Below are 15086 nucleotides of genomic sequence, written 5' to 3'. Positions count from 1 at the left end.
TGACTTGCTGAATGAAAGGTCAGCGGTTTGAATCTAGGGAGCGGGGTGAGCTCCCGCTGTTAGCCTCAACTTCTGTCAACCTAGTCGTTCGAAAACATTCAAATGTGAGTAGATGAATAGGTACTGCTCCGGTGGGAAGGTAACAGCACTCCATGACTTAATGTCAAGGGGGTAACCTTATAATTCACAATTATAATATTTATTGACATGCAATATTACTAATAATATTGCAATATAGTCGTATAATATAATATATTGTATGTATATATACAGTAGAGTCTCACTTATCCAACACTCACTTATCCGACGTTCTGGATTATCCAATGCATTTTTGTAGTCAATATTTTCAATACATCGTGATATTTTGGTACTAAATTAATAAATACAGTAATTACTAAATAGCATTACTGTGTATTGAACTACTTTTTCTGTCAAATTTGTTGTCTAACATGATGTTTTGGTGCTTAATTTGTAAAATCATAACCTAATTTGATGTTTAATAGGCTTTTCCTTAATCCCTCCTTATTATCCAACATATTCGCTTATCCAACATTCTACCGGCCCTTTTATGTTGGATAAGCGAGACTCTACTGTACTTGTAAACCGCCCTGAGTCCCCTTTGGGGTGAGAAGGGCGGGATATAAATGTCGCTAATAAATAAATAAATAAAACCTTTACTTTTACCTAATAGTAAATGTATGACCCACCTCTCAACAATAACAACAACAACAGCAACAACAACAATAATATTAATGAAAAATCCTCATAATAAAAGGATGAAACGATCCTTCGTTATGTCTTCCAGCCGCATGACGGCAGGAGAGTTTGTAGAGCAACAGTGCTCGAGAATCCCATGTAAATCAATATTTGTCCTGGGTGTTGTTATTTTGTCTTCCTGTTGATGCTTTGCGTAGTTAAACGACACGACAGCCATTGTTTTCCCTTCCTTTCTTTCTTCTTCTCTCCGTGTCCTTGTCCTCGCTTTCCGTGTTGACAACGAACAGCTTGCCCAGGAGGGAGATCCCGGCCGAGAGTCTCCGTGGCTCCGGCAAATTTAGATTTCTCCCTCCATTAGATGCCTAACTAGGTGGAAGGGAATATCCCTGGGGTTCCTTCAAAGTAATTTGTGGGAAGCCGGGCTAAATTCAAGTTTGAGTATTTTAACAGCGGAGCTGCGTCTCACCTGGCAGCATCTCACATCCATTGTATTTCTTTCATTCTAAAACACACTTTCCCTCCTATACAAATATCTCTAAGAATGAGCTACATCTTAGAATCATAGGTGTATCTTGGTGCATTTTTTGCTGTTCTTGTTATTCCTGAAATGAGGGTTGTTGGTGTCTTGTAGTCAAAGAAATACGGTTCTTAGTAGGCCTGTTCCCACCCCTCATCCCTCCCTCCGACCACATATTTATTCTGTAGTATTATCTTTAACCATGAACACAGTTTTCTTAATTCCTGTAAGATACTTGTGTTGGCTTCTCCTTTTATAACCCATTCCACATAAGTCATCAAGTGTGTATAGTAGTAGTAGTAGTAATAATAATAATATAATAATAATAATAACTTATTTATGTATTTACAACATTTATACCCCACCCTTCTCACCCGAGGGGACTCAGGGCGGCTTACAAAAATTGGCAAAATTTAATGCCCAAAATACAATCATAAAAACAAAACAATATAAATAGATCCATCAATAACATTGTTAAAACACATTATAAAAACCTTAAAAATGTATATATAATTAATTATTATTAAATAATAATAAATTTATTTTTGTACCCTGTCTCCATCTCCCCGAAGGGACTCGGGGCGGTTTACATGGGGCCAAGCCCAAGCAATTATAGTAAAACAACATAATATACAAGAATTTGCAGCACTTTATCAGTCACCTCGTGTTTACAATATGTATATGGTGCACCTTACCCAGTCTACTTTTACAACCTCTCCGTCTTAATCCATGTTTTTATTAGTTTTTGTCATTTTTTAATTGGGTAATGTTTACATTTTTATAATTGTGCATGTCTCCTGTCTATTGTTGTGTTTTATATTGCTATTGTTTTCATTCGGGCTTGGCCCCATGTCAGCCGCCCTGAGTCCCCTTTGGGGAGATAGAGGCGGGGTATAAAAATAGTTATTATTATTATTATTATTATTATTATTATTATTATTATTATTATTATTTTATGACACAGCAAACAAGATAGACATGCTGGATTTCGTATCACAAAATCACAAGTCGAACGCTTCCCAAGTGTCTAGGACTGTGTGATGTATTTTCGGATGATGTGCGCAGATCCCAGCAGGGTGGCCTTTTGCAGCTGGCAGATCGTAATTTTGTCAATGTCTATTGTTTCCAAATGCTGGCTGAGATCTTTTGGCATGGCACCCAATGTGCCAATCACCACCGGGACCACCTGCACTGGTTTCTGCCAGAGTCTTTGAAATTCAATCTTGAGGTCCTTCTTCTTCTTCTTCTTCTTCTTCTTCTTCTTATTATTATTATTATTATTATTATTATTATTATTATTATTATTATATACATACAAGACACAATATCTCTTTATGGGATCTCCAGAAAGGAGCTTGTCTGGTCCTGACCTTCGCCTACATAAGAAAGGACAGAGAAATTCAATTATCGAGTGCCTCGAGAATCTCCGTGGCCGCTTTTCTTGGCCGCCCGTGTGACTCGGCAGGAGGGGACACATGGCATTTAATGAGTTGGCCGTGGAAGGCTTCCCAAAGAGCTGTCTTAATGCGAAGCCCTGTCAATATGGATGTTTGGGCTGAGATCGTATGTCGACACGTAGCTCCACATGCATGTTCCACATCCTCCCGTCATCTGCCAGGGCCCTGCTTTCCATGCGTGGTGCTCACAAGTCCTTGTATCCATGTCATGGATGCAACATGGTTGTCAGCTATAACTAGGCGCGTTGAAAGGTTAATCGCAACTGAGTCACTCGACACCTGGGTTTGTTTTGCTTTTTAAAGATGTCTATGTAAAATCTTCCCACATTTTTGCACTTTCTATTTTTAATAATACCCTTCTCAAGCATTTGCTTGGGTCTCAGACTGGGAATGGAGACATAAGTGACACATGATTACGGCATAAAAGTGGCACAACTGCAGAGATAGTTGTGGAAAATTACCAGCCAAAGCAGAGTTCAGACAAGGGGAAATGCCTAGTAACAAGCAGGCACAGGAGGGGGAATCGGCACTGAGCAATAGCAGGCGCAGGAATACTTTTAAGAGCTGGTGCCAGAAGGGAGCAAAAAAGAAGAGATAGAGATGAGGCACAAATAGGAGAAAATAGCCTGAGAGTAGTTAATTTTTTATATATAGTCTCAGGGTTCACCCCCATTTTAAGGTTCTCCCCATGATCTTATAGCACTTTAACTGTCTTCATGTTTATGTCTCACTCAGTACACTTTTGCCCAGTTCATTTTATGATTTTATCGCTGCGTTTCAACTTGTGTTTTACAAATGATTGTGACTTTATTTTATGCCTTTTAATTTTCATTTGCGTGTTTCTCGGTATTTAATATTATTGTATGTTCGTTTTATATTCGTAAGCCGCCCCGAGTTCCTCAGGGGAGATGGAGGCGCAGTATATAATTATTATTATTGTGCACATAGTCAAGGTGTTTACAAAACTGAACTGTGTCTCAATTTTGTGTGGCACTTTCTTTTCTCCACCCGGCAGTGTGTTTTGATCAAATAAACCTGTTGAACCATCTCCTTGCTCCATCTTTGGTTGGATAATGAGACCCTGGAAGTTTTTGGGCCATTGGGTAATGCATGGCAGTGCATCCCAACATTTTGGAGCAGACAAGAGAGAGTGGGGCCTTCATTTGTCGAATGCAGAGATCTAAACTAGTAATGATTTGCTGGAAACAATGAGTATGGACTTGGTCTTACTCGCTGGACCTCTTTCGCCTCCGTTTTAGTCCTTTTGTGATGAACAAGGCTCCTTTGCAGGACTTGTTTCCAAGGTGTTCTGAACCTCTTTCCTGTCTCCGCAGCTGCACCTGAGCCTCTCTTTGGGCGCCGGAGGAGAGGCCTCGGACCAGGCCAAGGGGGAGATGATCGCCATCCACTCGGTGAACCTTCTCCTCAAGAGCATCGGGGCCACGCTGACCGACGTGGACGACCTCATCTTCAAGTGAGTCCTACTTGACCTCCCTTTCCGCTTCCGTATTGAGCCGGAAGGGTCAACGTTTGCAGGTTGGGTCTCCTTTCTCCAAAAGTCTTGGGATCGGAAGTGGTCTGGATGTGGGACTTTTTTTCTTCTCCGTGGCATTGACGTGATACTTTTTTTCAGGCTCGCCTTCTTCGAAATCAAGTACCAGTTTTACAAAAGAGACGAGCTGATGTGGAGAGTCATTGGCCATTACAGAGACCAAGTAAGTTGTGGGGTTGTGTTGACGAAGGCTTTCACGGCCAGGATCACAGGGTTGTTGTATGTTTTCCAGGCTGTATGGCCATGTTCCAGAAGCAGCATTCTCTCCTGACGTCAGGAGAGAATACTTCAGGAACATGGCCATACAGCCTGGAAAACATACAACAACCCAGTTGTGGGGTTTTTTCCCTGTTCCTTTCCAAGGGAACTTATGTGTATTTAAGCAGCAGAATGTATCGTAATTGTGCAGATTATAAATTGTTCCTAAGATGGGAAAAAAACTCAATAATGCACATTATTGATGCTGTGAGTATTGTATGTAGCATTACAATAGCTTCATTTGATATGTGTATTTATTCTTATTCTTTTTTCAAACATTCATTTGCACCCGCTGGCTTTTGTTCTAGTTCCTGAAGCAGATGTATGTGCTGGTGCTGGGCCTGGACGTGCTGGGAAACCCCTTTGGCTTGATCCGAGGCCTCTCCGAGGGGGTGGAGGCCTTCTTCTACGAGCCTTTCCAGGTAGGAAGGGCCACTGGTGATGTGGTTGGACCAAGTGGGTGTTTTAGTTAGGAATGCCTTCACATCTGGGGGGCTTCAATGGCGGAGATATGAGAAATAAAGACCTAAACAATTCAACCGTTGTTGCATGAAGAACGGCAGAGTGGGCCCCAAGTCTCATTCACAGTGTCCATGTTGTGTGCGTCCTAAACAAGGTCTCTTTTCTGCCCCAGGGAGCGGTTCAAGGTCCTGAGGAGTTTGCCGAAGGTTTTGTGATCGGAGTCCGGAGTCTGCTGGGACACACCGTGGGTACGCTGAGAGCGGGAGATGTCTATTCCTGTGGGGAGGCCTCATTGAGACCCCCCCCCTCTCTCTCTCTCTCTCTCTCTCTCTCTCTCTCTCTCTCTCTCTCTCCATAAGGCATGAGTCACCTTCTCTTTGCTCGACCCGTTGGGCTTCACTCACGCCCTCTTTTCTTCCCCTCTTTTGCCAGGGGGGGCGGCCGGCGTGGTCTCCCGCATCACGGGCTCTGTCGGGAAGGGCTTGGCGGCCATCACGATGGACAAGGAGTACCAGCAGAAGAGGAGGGAGGAGATGGGCCGCCAGCCCAAAGACTTTGGGGACAGCCTGGCCAAAGGAGGGAAGGGCCTGCTGCGGGTACGAGACCTACGCTTCTCCACGGGTGTCCTTGCCGATGCTAAACAAGGGAGTAACACATCTCAGGGACACAGAAAATTCACCTCAGTTCATATTTTGGGGGGACATTTTGGATCCTTTTTTCTAGTTATAATTTTCATGGGAGAAATCCTATTAAGGCAACCTACTAACATAGGCATGGGCAAAGTTCAGCCTTCCAGTTGTTTTGGACTTCAGTTCAAACATTTTCAAACAGCCAGTCATGAAGCAAGTTAACGGACAGGTTAACTGCATTTCATAGCATAATAGTCGCACCCCTATTTTTTGGGTGGCAAGATTGATAATTTTGTGTTCCTCGTAATAAGAGTTGCAGAGTCATTTTGGATCTGATTATTTCATTGCATAATAATCGCACCCCAATTTTTTTTGGGTGGCAAAACCGGTAATTTTGTGTTCCTCACATGAGTTGCAGAGCCATTTGGACCAAACTTTGCCCATGCCTGTACTAACAGCAGCACATCATATGCTCTTGATAGATCTGGGTTAATTGCAATTTATTCCTTCCTGTGCCCTGTGTACCCTGCCTGGATATCAGTTAACCTTTGAATACGTTGCTTGTTTCTCTTGATGAGTAGTATTTTTTGCAGTCTTTTAAAAAAGCTACATTTATACTTATTAGCGTGTTGGATGGGGCTGAGTCTGTGAACTGTCCCTGAGCACATTATTTTGAGGCCCCAAATAGGGTTGCAGATGAAACAAATGTAAACTTTTCTCATTCTGCTTTTCTGCTCCATTGCTGTGGTTTTCCTTAAGGGGGTTGTCGGCGGAGTGACTGGAATAATCACCAAGCCCGTAGAAGGTGAGCAAAGATTACATACGATAATAAAAATAATGTAAAAACCTAGATCAAAACCACTCCTTAAAAATAAGTTATAAAACCACCGGCAGTTAATGTGCTTTTGTGTCGTTGGAATCCGCTCTGAGTCCTCTCGGGGAGCGGAATATAAATAAAGTATTATTATTGTTATTATTGTTATGGTTATTATTAATGTTATATTATGGGTTTAATGCCTGACTTGTTCATTGTAGAGAGGGAGGATGCCATGCTGATTCTGTGTGTCTTGTCTTCCTTCCGGAAGGTGCCAAGAAGGAAGGGGCGGCCGGCTTCTTCAAAGGCATCGGCAAGGGGCTGGTGGGGGTCGTGGCCCGCCCCACGGGGGGCATCGTGGACATGGCCAGCAGCACCTTCCAAGGCATCCAGCGGTGAGGCCAAGAGAGGGGCAGCTTTGCCCTTGTGCTTTGTGTACTGACTTACATTATATAACAGGCATGGGCGGACTTCGGCCCTCCTCCAGGTGTTTGGTATTTATATTTTGATCCCTTCAGGGATGAGGACAGGCCTTTACTCTCTAATTCAAGTCTCATTTGTCTTATTGCAAACTTTCAATAACTAAGCACAATATCTCCAGTGGGAAGAGTTGAGTTCTTCGCAATCTTAATACATTCTTGTGTCTATATCAGGCCTGGGCAAACTCAGGTCCTCCTTCCAAGTGTTTTGGAGTGCAACTCCCACCATTCCTAACAGCCTCAGCCCCCTTCCTTTTCCCCCTCAGCCGCTCCACCGAGGTCTGATACAAACTGCTAACAAAATGGAGTCCTGTGTCTGAACATGCTCAGTACAATGACATGACTACAACTCCTCCCACACTAAAGAGCTACAGGCCCTCCGGGGGTTTTGGACTTCAACTCCCACCATTCCTAACAGCCTCACGCCCTTTCCTTTTCCCCCTCAGCCGCTCCACCAAAGTCTGATACAAACTGCTAACAAAATGGAGTCCTGTGTCTGAACATGCTCAGTACAATCACATGACTACAACTCCTCCCACACTAAAGAGCTACAGGCCCTCCGGGTGTTTTGGACTCCAACTCCCACCATTCCTAACAGCCTCAGGCCCTTTTCTTTTCCGCCTCAGCCGCTTCAGCAACATAGACTTGAGACACCAAGTAAACATCACTTAATTTAAACCCAGACCCGACCAAGAAGCCATGAAATCGTGTCACACACACCTGGGTTTCAAGGACTTTTCACAGAATCTTTCTGAATGCCTAATTAATCTATCCTTCACTCCGCTTAAGTGGCTGAGGAGAAAAAGGAAGGGACTGAAGATGTTAGGAATGGTGGGAGTTGGAGTCCAAAACACCTGGAGGAGGGCCAAAGTTAGCCCATGCCTGTTCTGTATCGTTTGCATTCATGAAAATTGATCCTCTCTCTTCTTGGGGTGTTTCCCGCAGGGTGGCTGAATCGACAGAGGAGGTGTCCCGGCTGCGGCCGCCACGCTTGATTTGCGAAGACGGCATCATCCGTCCGTACGACAGGGCCGAAGCCGAGGGATACGACTTATTTGAGGTAGGAGATCCCAGAGCAGCTTCAGACACGTTTCAAGGGTTTATATGTTTTGTAAGAGATGTTGGTCTATGTTCCAAAAGGGATCATATGACTGACAGAGACAGACAACACTAAAGACATTATTATTATTATTATTATTATTATTATTATTATTATTATTATTATTGTATGACACAGTAAACAAGATAGATATGCTGGATTTCGTATCACAAAATCTCAAGTCGAACACTTCCCAAGTGTCTAGGACTGTGTTATGTATTTTTGATGTGTTATTATTATTGTTATTGTTATTATTTGAAACACAACAAGATGAGTCCACAGCAGACACTCTGCTGACTGCTGTATTGAATCACACATCAGACACTTATTATTATTATTATTATTATTGTTGTTGTTGTTTCCTGCCTGTCTCCTTCCTGTTACTTCTCGTATCACTCCTGCTCCTAATGTTCTTCTTCTTCTTCTTCTTCTCTCTTCCTCTCTCCCTTCATGCAAACGCAGCAGCAGCTGGACTAACGGAGTCTCCTGTTTCTTTCCTTTCCGTCGTCCTTTTCTGCCTTTGGTTTGTCTTAACATTAAAGGGTCCAATGGGATCCACTGCGTTCGGCCTCTTTCCCGCGGAGCCATTAGGTGTCACTGGTGCTCACGTTTTAAGCTCGGAGAAATAATTTCCTATTTGGAAACCAGAGACGCGGGGAAAGTGCATTTTTTTCTTTACGTGCCAATTCTTTCTAATTTATACAACTATAGTATGCTGCATTTTCTTTATATTTTGATCCCTTCAGGGATGAAGACAGGCCTTTATTCTCTAATTCAAGTCTCATTTGTCTTATTGCAAACTTTCAGTAACTAAGCACAATATCTCCAGCGGGAAGAGCGAGTTCTTCGCAATCTTAATACATTCTTGTGTCTATATCAGGCCTGGGCAAACTTGGGCCTTCCTTCCAAGTGTTTTGGAGTGCAACTCCCACCATTCCTAACAACCTCAGGCCCCTTCCTTTTCCTCCTCAGCCTTCTCAGTTCCCTTGTGAGACGGGAGTTTTCCCGAGAAGCCAGATTAGGTTTGAGGACGGAGGGAGTGAAGAATAGACTTAAGCGGCTGAGGGGCAAAAGGAAGGGGCTGAGGCTGTTAGGAATGGTGGGAGTTGAAGTCCAAAATACCCAGACGGGGGACCCAAGTTTGCCCATGCGTGGTCTATATTGACTGATCACTGAAAAGATCCATCATAATATCAGCACAATTTTAGAACACGATTTCATGTTGTTGAGCAGAGGGAAGGCAAAAGAAGGCTCCTGAGAATGTTTGATTATGTGATTGGTTTCAGACAATAAACAATACAACTTGACACAGAAGCTATTACAAGTGTCTACTTCACCTTCATATATACACGCAAGGTGTCTTGGGATCATTACTAGCCCTGTACTGAATTATATTCATGTCTGTATTGTATGTGTTGGCCTTTTTATTTTTGTAAAAGTTAGTAAAGCATATATTTACCCTTTTGGCTACTTTGTCTCTTCAAAATAAAGTAATACTTAATAAAGAAAGAATGTCCGATGCTGCGGTTGGACGGCGCCTATTTGCACTCGAACATGTACAGTTGCAGATTCAGAAGGTTTTGTTGCAGATTCAAAAGTTTTTTGTACAGGTTGTTCTACTTTTTTTGTATGTACATATCGCCTGGAAATGTATTTCAGGAAATAAAACTGATGAAAAGAAGGGCGGGTTGTAAGAATAAAGTTGTTGTTATTAATACAGATTCATTATATTTTCCTTTTTTGAAAAATGGATGTTTGTAAAAGAGTGCCTGAAAGTTGGGAAATGGGTTTTAAAAGTGTGAAAGATACTGTATATAGTCGAGTATAAGCAGAGTTTTTCAGCCCTTTTTTAGGACTGAAAAAGCTCCCTTCGGCTTATACTCGAGTGAGCGTCCTGGTTGGCTTATACTCGAGTATATAAGGTACATTTATTATTTTTCTCTATTATTATTGGGATTATTACATTTATTATTTTACTCTATTATTATTGGCATTATTACATTATTTTTCTCTATTATTGCTATTATTACATTTATTATTTTACTCTATTATTGTTATTATTACATTTATTTTACTCTACTTTTATTATTATTAATACATTTATTTTTTCACTCTGATATTATTGTTATTACATTTATTATTTTACTCCATTATCATTAAAAGGATACATAAGAGCATTTACGTTGAAGAAGATGAGAATAATGATTTAATCAGAGTTGGACAGTCTTGTCTTAGAGTTTTATGTAAATATTCAAAAACATTTAATCTACTGATGCCTCGTTTAATGTAAATTTTGTTGCTACCTATTTTTATTTTTGAAATGTACCGCTCTCGGCTGATACGTGAGTCGATGTTTTCCCAGTTTTCTTGCGGTAATATCAGGAGCCTTGTCTTATATTTGGGTCGGCTTATACTCGAGTATATACGGTATGTGTAAGAGGTGAAGAAAGAAGTGTGTATTTTAATCTCCTCGTTTCTGGTGTCTGGTTTGAAATAGATGCTAGAGGTTTGGGCACTGAGCCTCAGCAATATAATGTCCTTTCTATACAGGACTATTGTGTCCATGGCCTCTTGGAGAAGACTTCCTTCTCCAGAATCAGGTCCAAGCCTTGCAAGTGGTGACGTTTCGGCCGGAGGTGTGATGTCTTGGGTGTAAACAATTCATTTTTCCACTCCAGAACTCTCACATCAAGAAGTTGGCGGGAGAGAGCTTCTGCTTCCACTGCGCGGCTCCGGGAGGAAGGAAGGCCAACGTTGTGGTCACCAACAGGTACCTTCAACTCAATGGTGGGGAACAATATTCTCTCCCCTCGGAGGCTGTGGGGCAGGCTGGTTAGCAGCCAGCTGCAACAAATCACTCTGACCAAGAGGTCATGAGTTCGAGGCCAGCCCGTGCCTGCATCTGTCTCTGTCTCTGTTCTATGTTAAGGCATTGAATGTTTGCCTTTATGTGTGCAATGTGATCCGCCCTGAGTGGAATATAGGGCGGAATATAAATGCTGAAAATGAAATGACTCCTCCGCTGCCCTTCTGTCTCTTCCGAAGGAGAGTGATGCTCATCAAGGAGGTGGAGATCCTGGGACACATCACCACCGACTGGGATTATTCGTACGAGGACTTCACGCGCCCACCGGCCGTGAGCAACAACGTGCTGCACGTCTATGTGAAGGTAAAAGAAACGCCCCCACGTCCCATGAGATCATGTCTGGCAAACTTTGGTGCTCCCTCCAAGTGTTTTGGACATCAACTCCCACAATGCCTAACAGCTGGTCATGAAGCAAGTTAACGGACAGATTCACTACATTTCATTGCATAATAGTCGCACACCCATTTTTTGGGTGGCAAGATTGGTGTTTTTGTGTAGAATCTTTTTTTTTTTGCAATATAGTTTTTATTTATTTCTTAAGAATGTGAATACATCGAAAGTGGGAGAACAAAATAAATAGTGAAGAATATAAAATAAATAAATAAATAGTGAAGAATTTTCTTTTGAATGAGATGTTTTGCATTTTTTTCAATAATATGGGATTCTTGTAGGGCAATTAAGTCAATTTTTGGGGGGTTAGATAGTTGAATATTCTTTTCCTTTTACTTGGTGAATTTATCCCATTAACATTGTTAGAATAAATTCTTAAGTTCATTCTTTATCTTAACTGGCTTCTACCAAACCATCCCCAGAGAGTTGCTTGAGGTTGAGCCTTATTGCCGATGCTGATTTTCCTAAACAGGACCAAGGGCTGTTTCAGAAAAGAGAGAGTTCTGGACAAGAGTCAGTGAAGAACATTAAATTTTCCGATGCTGCCTCTGCAAAGGTAAGAGTTGTTTGACATCATCTCTGCTTGTTTAGTCTGGCATTCAGCTTACGTATTTGCTTAAGTTCCCATCCATATAGTTGGGACTAGTAGCGATTGCATTTAGGCTGCTTCATATTAAGGGTAAAAATAGCTTCTGATATGAGCAACAGCAAGTCTTCAGGGCTGGAACGCTGTTAAATGGAAGAATTATTATTATTATTATTATTATTATTATTATTATTATTATTATTATTATTCATTGCTGTTGTATCCCATGTTTTCTCTCTAAAAAAGAGACTCAAAGCAGCTCAATGTAAAACCAACACAATACAACGCTGTAAGGCTTTCATGGCCCAAGTTGTGTCCCCAAGATTGAAGTGACTCTTTTCCCAAAGCCGCTTGGTTGAGGAGGATGGGTTTCTTGACCGTGGTCTCTGTGAAATACACACCTGTGGTGTTCCCTGCGTCCACAGGTGTGAATTTCACAGATGACCACTCGAAGAAACACAGTTACAGGTAAGCAACCTATTATTCTTCAGCGTGGTGTCTGTGAAATGCGCACCTGTGGACGCAGGGAATAGCACACATGCACATTTCATAGATGACCACTCGAAGAAACACGGTTACAGGTAAGCAACATATCGTTCCGTATCTTCAGTCAATCCAAGTCTTGAAAAAATATCTTCCATGTGACCAGGGCATTTAATGTCTATTATACTCTTGATGTCGCAGAGATTCTTTACCCCGATGCTTCTGTTTGCAACCAGGAGAGCTTTGTTGACACTTCCTTTAGATGTCCAATAAACTGTCCTTTTTTTCTCGTGATGATTTGGCACATCCTAACCCCGTTTGTTTTGCTTCTCAGAGAGTTTGCCAAGCCATTGACGAAGCCCAAGCGTCGAGGCATCAGCAGAAGCTGGTCAAGCAGGCCTCTCTTCGGTTGAGCCGGTCCTAACCAAAACCTTGGGAGCAACACCTTCCATTTGAAGGGCTTTACCTGGGAATGGATGTGCTGGGAAACGTGTGCAGACACCCATCCCATGGGGTTCGTTCCTCGCGCTTCATCCCTCCGAGAACAAACCTCACTTCAAAACCAATTTTTAAAACCACATTTCAATATTGTTTGTGCACATAATAATGTCTGCCGCAAAGACGGAGAAGGACGTGTCGCCGTTCCTTCTGCCTTAATGTGGCAAAACTGACCAAAATATTATTTGCTCAAGTAAATGAAGGAAACTGTCCACTTTTCAGATCAACTGGATGAAGGTCACTCAGAAAACCTGCTTCCGTCCGTCCATAGAGTTGAGTTTACAGGGCTCTGCGTCCGCACTCGTAAGATACCTTACTTCTGTCCACCAATAAATAGTCCTCAGCACTGTCAGTTTGGAATATATTTCTGTTTATAGAATGTAACGAGGCATATTTAGCTTAATCTTTGGAAAGGGATCACTGTTGACAATCAGGAAGAGAAAGGCACATCTCTGTCCATGAACGAATCAGTTGCAGGGCGGAATGTATTTTGCACAGCGAGACACGTTATCTTGGAAAATGTATATGAATCAATGCAATCGTTGAAATATTATTTTTTGTAATTGAAGGGGTTGCATGTGAAAAATCAGTATTTCTTAAATCTGGGTGTGTGTGGCTTGTCTGTAACTTCTTGGCCTTTCCTTTGCACGCGCCTTGCTTCCCGTGGCACTTTTCTCACTCCCTTGTCCCCCCGTTTCACCAAGGTTTGGGCCAACAAAGGTACCAACGATGGGGAGTTTTAGCGGGTTTGGGAAATTTAGAATAAAATATTTATCAATCAGGGCTTTGATCAAGGATAATACAGGTGTGTATCTGCTTCGTATGTACTTTGCATGCTGGTCTGTGTCCGTATCTGGAACATGGGAGAAAGAATGTCATGCGCAGAATCCTCACTAAGCTCCTTGTCTCCAAAGTGACTTCTCTGTGTTCTTGTCCATCGCAATTCAGAGCCTGGGGTTTGCCTTGACCAAAAGGCATCTCCATGACTGGGGGGCTGGGGTGATTTTGGCGTGATTTTGTTTAATCTGCTGTCCTTCAAACAACAAAGAAGCCATGACAATGATGCCGTCCATGCGCAGGGCTTCCTCCCGACTACGTTCACTGAGCGCCTTTGCACTTTGAGTCACATACAATGTACTTTTGCCGGTGTTTACTTCTGCTCTTGTATGTACCAAACTGCCAAATAAAAAGATTTGATATCCTTCCTTGTGGTTTTCATGGCAAACGGATGGCGGGTTGAGTTTAAAAGGCTACTGCATTGCCCAAGAATTTTAAATTATCGGCCAGGCTGTGGCGCAGCCGGTTAGTAGCCAGCTGCAAGAAATCACTACTGACTGAGAAGTCATGAGTTCAAAGCCAGCCCGGGTCAGATTGAGCACCCAACCATTAAAATAGCCCAGATCGTTGTCCACCTAAGCAACCCGAAAGATAGTTGCATCTATCAAGTAGTAAATTTAGGTACCGCTTATCCGGGGAAGCTAATTTAATTTACAACACCATAAAAATTGTCCAGCAGTGTGCGGAAAGGAATGAGGAAGTAATCCATCAAGAACTCAGTGTCACAGTGGATGATGAAGCAGCATCTACCCCTTGTGGCCAGAATCGAGCACACCCTCATGAAGCCGGAAGCTGGAAAATATTAAATTGCCACTGTGCCCGGGTTAGGCCTTTTGTAAGGACAAAATTATGTCACGGGATTTTTGTTCCTGTGTTCTCAATGTCATTTCCTAATTGGTTCTATCATAAAAACATGGGAAAAGTTTATTAAACAGCCAAAGCTTTGTTAAACAGCAATTTCTAATCGGTTATTCTAACATTAATTGTGAGTTTCCTTGCAAGTGTGTCTTTCCAACTTTTTTGACTGTTCTATCACATTAGCAGTTTTTCACCAAACACGTCTAAAATAAATCCAAGCTTTCACGGGGGAAGCGCAGGCTAAACGAACGGGAAGAAGGGAGGCGGATGCAAATCCAGCCGCGTAAGCAGGCCCAACACAATCACCAAAATATCTCTCTCCCGAACCCAAGTCTGCGCTTGCTCTCAGCACTTCTGAGCGCCTTTGGCTTTGCCCCCAGCGAAAGGCTGTTGGCCTTCTGAGGAGACATTAGCATCAATCCTCAGTTAGGATTCTGAGAATCTTAAAAACCGCAGATTTAGCAACGGAAAGAGTGAAGTCACCTTGCATCTGACATTAAAATTGAACTTGAAGCAAGTTGTGGGTTTGAATCCTGCCTTGAAGGAGGAGTCCTCGGCTATTGCCAAAGTACTGCAATTTATTT

At 42.4% G+C, this 15086-nt stretch overlaps 1 protein-coding gene across 5 annotated transcripts in view; it reads left to right on the top strand.

Moving 5' to 3' along the window:
* vps13c (vacuolar protein sorting 13 homolog C) overlaps positions 1 to 14009 on the top strand; it is a 67777-nt gene extending 53768 nt beyond the window's left edge. For 3 of the 5 annotated variants that reach the window (XM_062963094.1, XM_062963093.1, XM_062963092.1), the window contains 12 exons: positions 4026 to 4165; positions 4325 to 4406; positions 4810 to 4923; positions 5136 to 5211; positions 5396 to 5559; positions 6352 to 6397; positions 6678 to 6801; positions 7831 to 7945; positions 10663 to 10754; positions 11030 to 11153; positions 11713 to 11796; positions 12644 to 14009. In XM_062963094.1, coding sequence (XP_062819164.1) covers positions 4026 to 4165; positions 4325 to 4406; positions 4810 to 4923; positions 5136 to 5211; positions 5396 to 5559; positions 6352 to 6397; positions 6678 to 6801; positions 7831 to 7945; positions 10663 to 10754; positions 11030 to 11153; positions 11713 to 11796; positions 12644 to 12733 — 1251 coding nt within the window. In that variant the 3' untranslated portion in view covers positions 12734 to 14009. Of the gene's footprint in view, positions 1 to 4025; positions 4166 to 4324; positions 4407 to 4809; positions 4924 to 5135; positions 5212 to 5395; positions 5560 to 6351; positions 6398 to 6677; positions 6802 to 7830; positions 7946 to 8446; positions 9706 to 10662; positions 10755 to 11029; positions 11154 to 11712; positions 11797 to 12643 lie in introns of those variants that run through there. The other 2 variants (XM_062963096.1, XM_062963095.1) reach the window with 2 other exon arrangements.
* Positions 14010 to 15086: the final 1077 nt, after the last annotated feature.

The sequence above is a fragment of the Anolis carolinensis genome, unplaced genomic scaffold (assembly GCF_035594765.1).
Source record: "Anolis carolinensis isolate JA03-04 unplaced genomic scaffold, rAnoCar3.1.pri scaffold_11, whole genome shotgun sequence".
Classification (NCBI taxonomy): Eukaryota; Metazoa; Chordata; class Lepidosauria; order Squamata; family Dactyloidae; genus Anolis; species Anolis carolinensis.
This window is presented reverse-complemented; position numbering and strand designations above follow the sequence as displayed.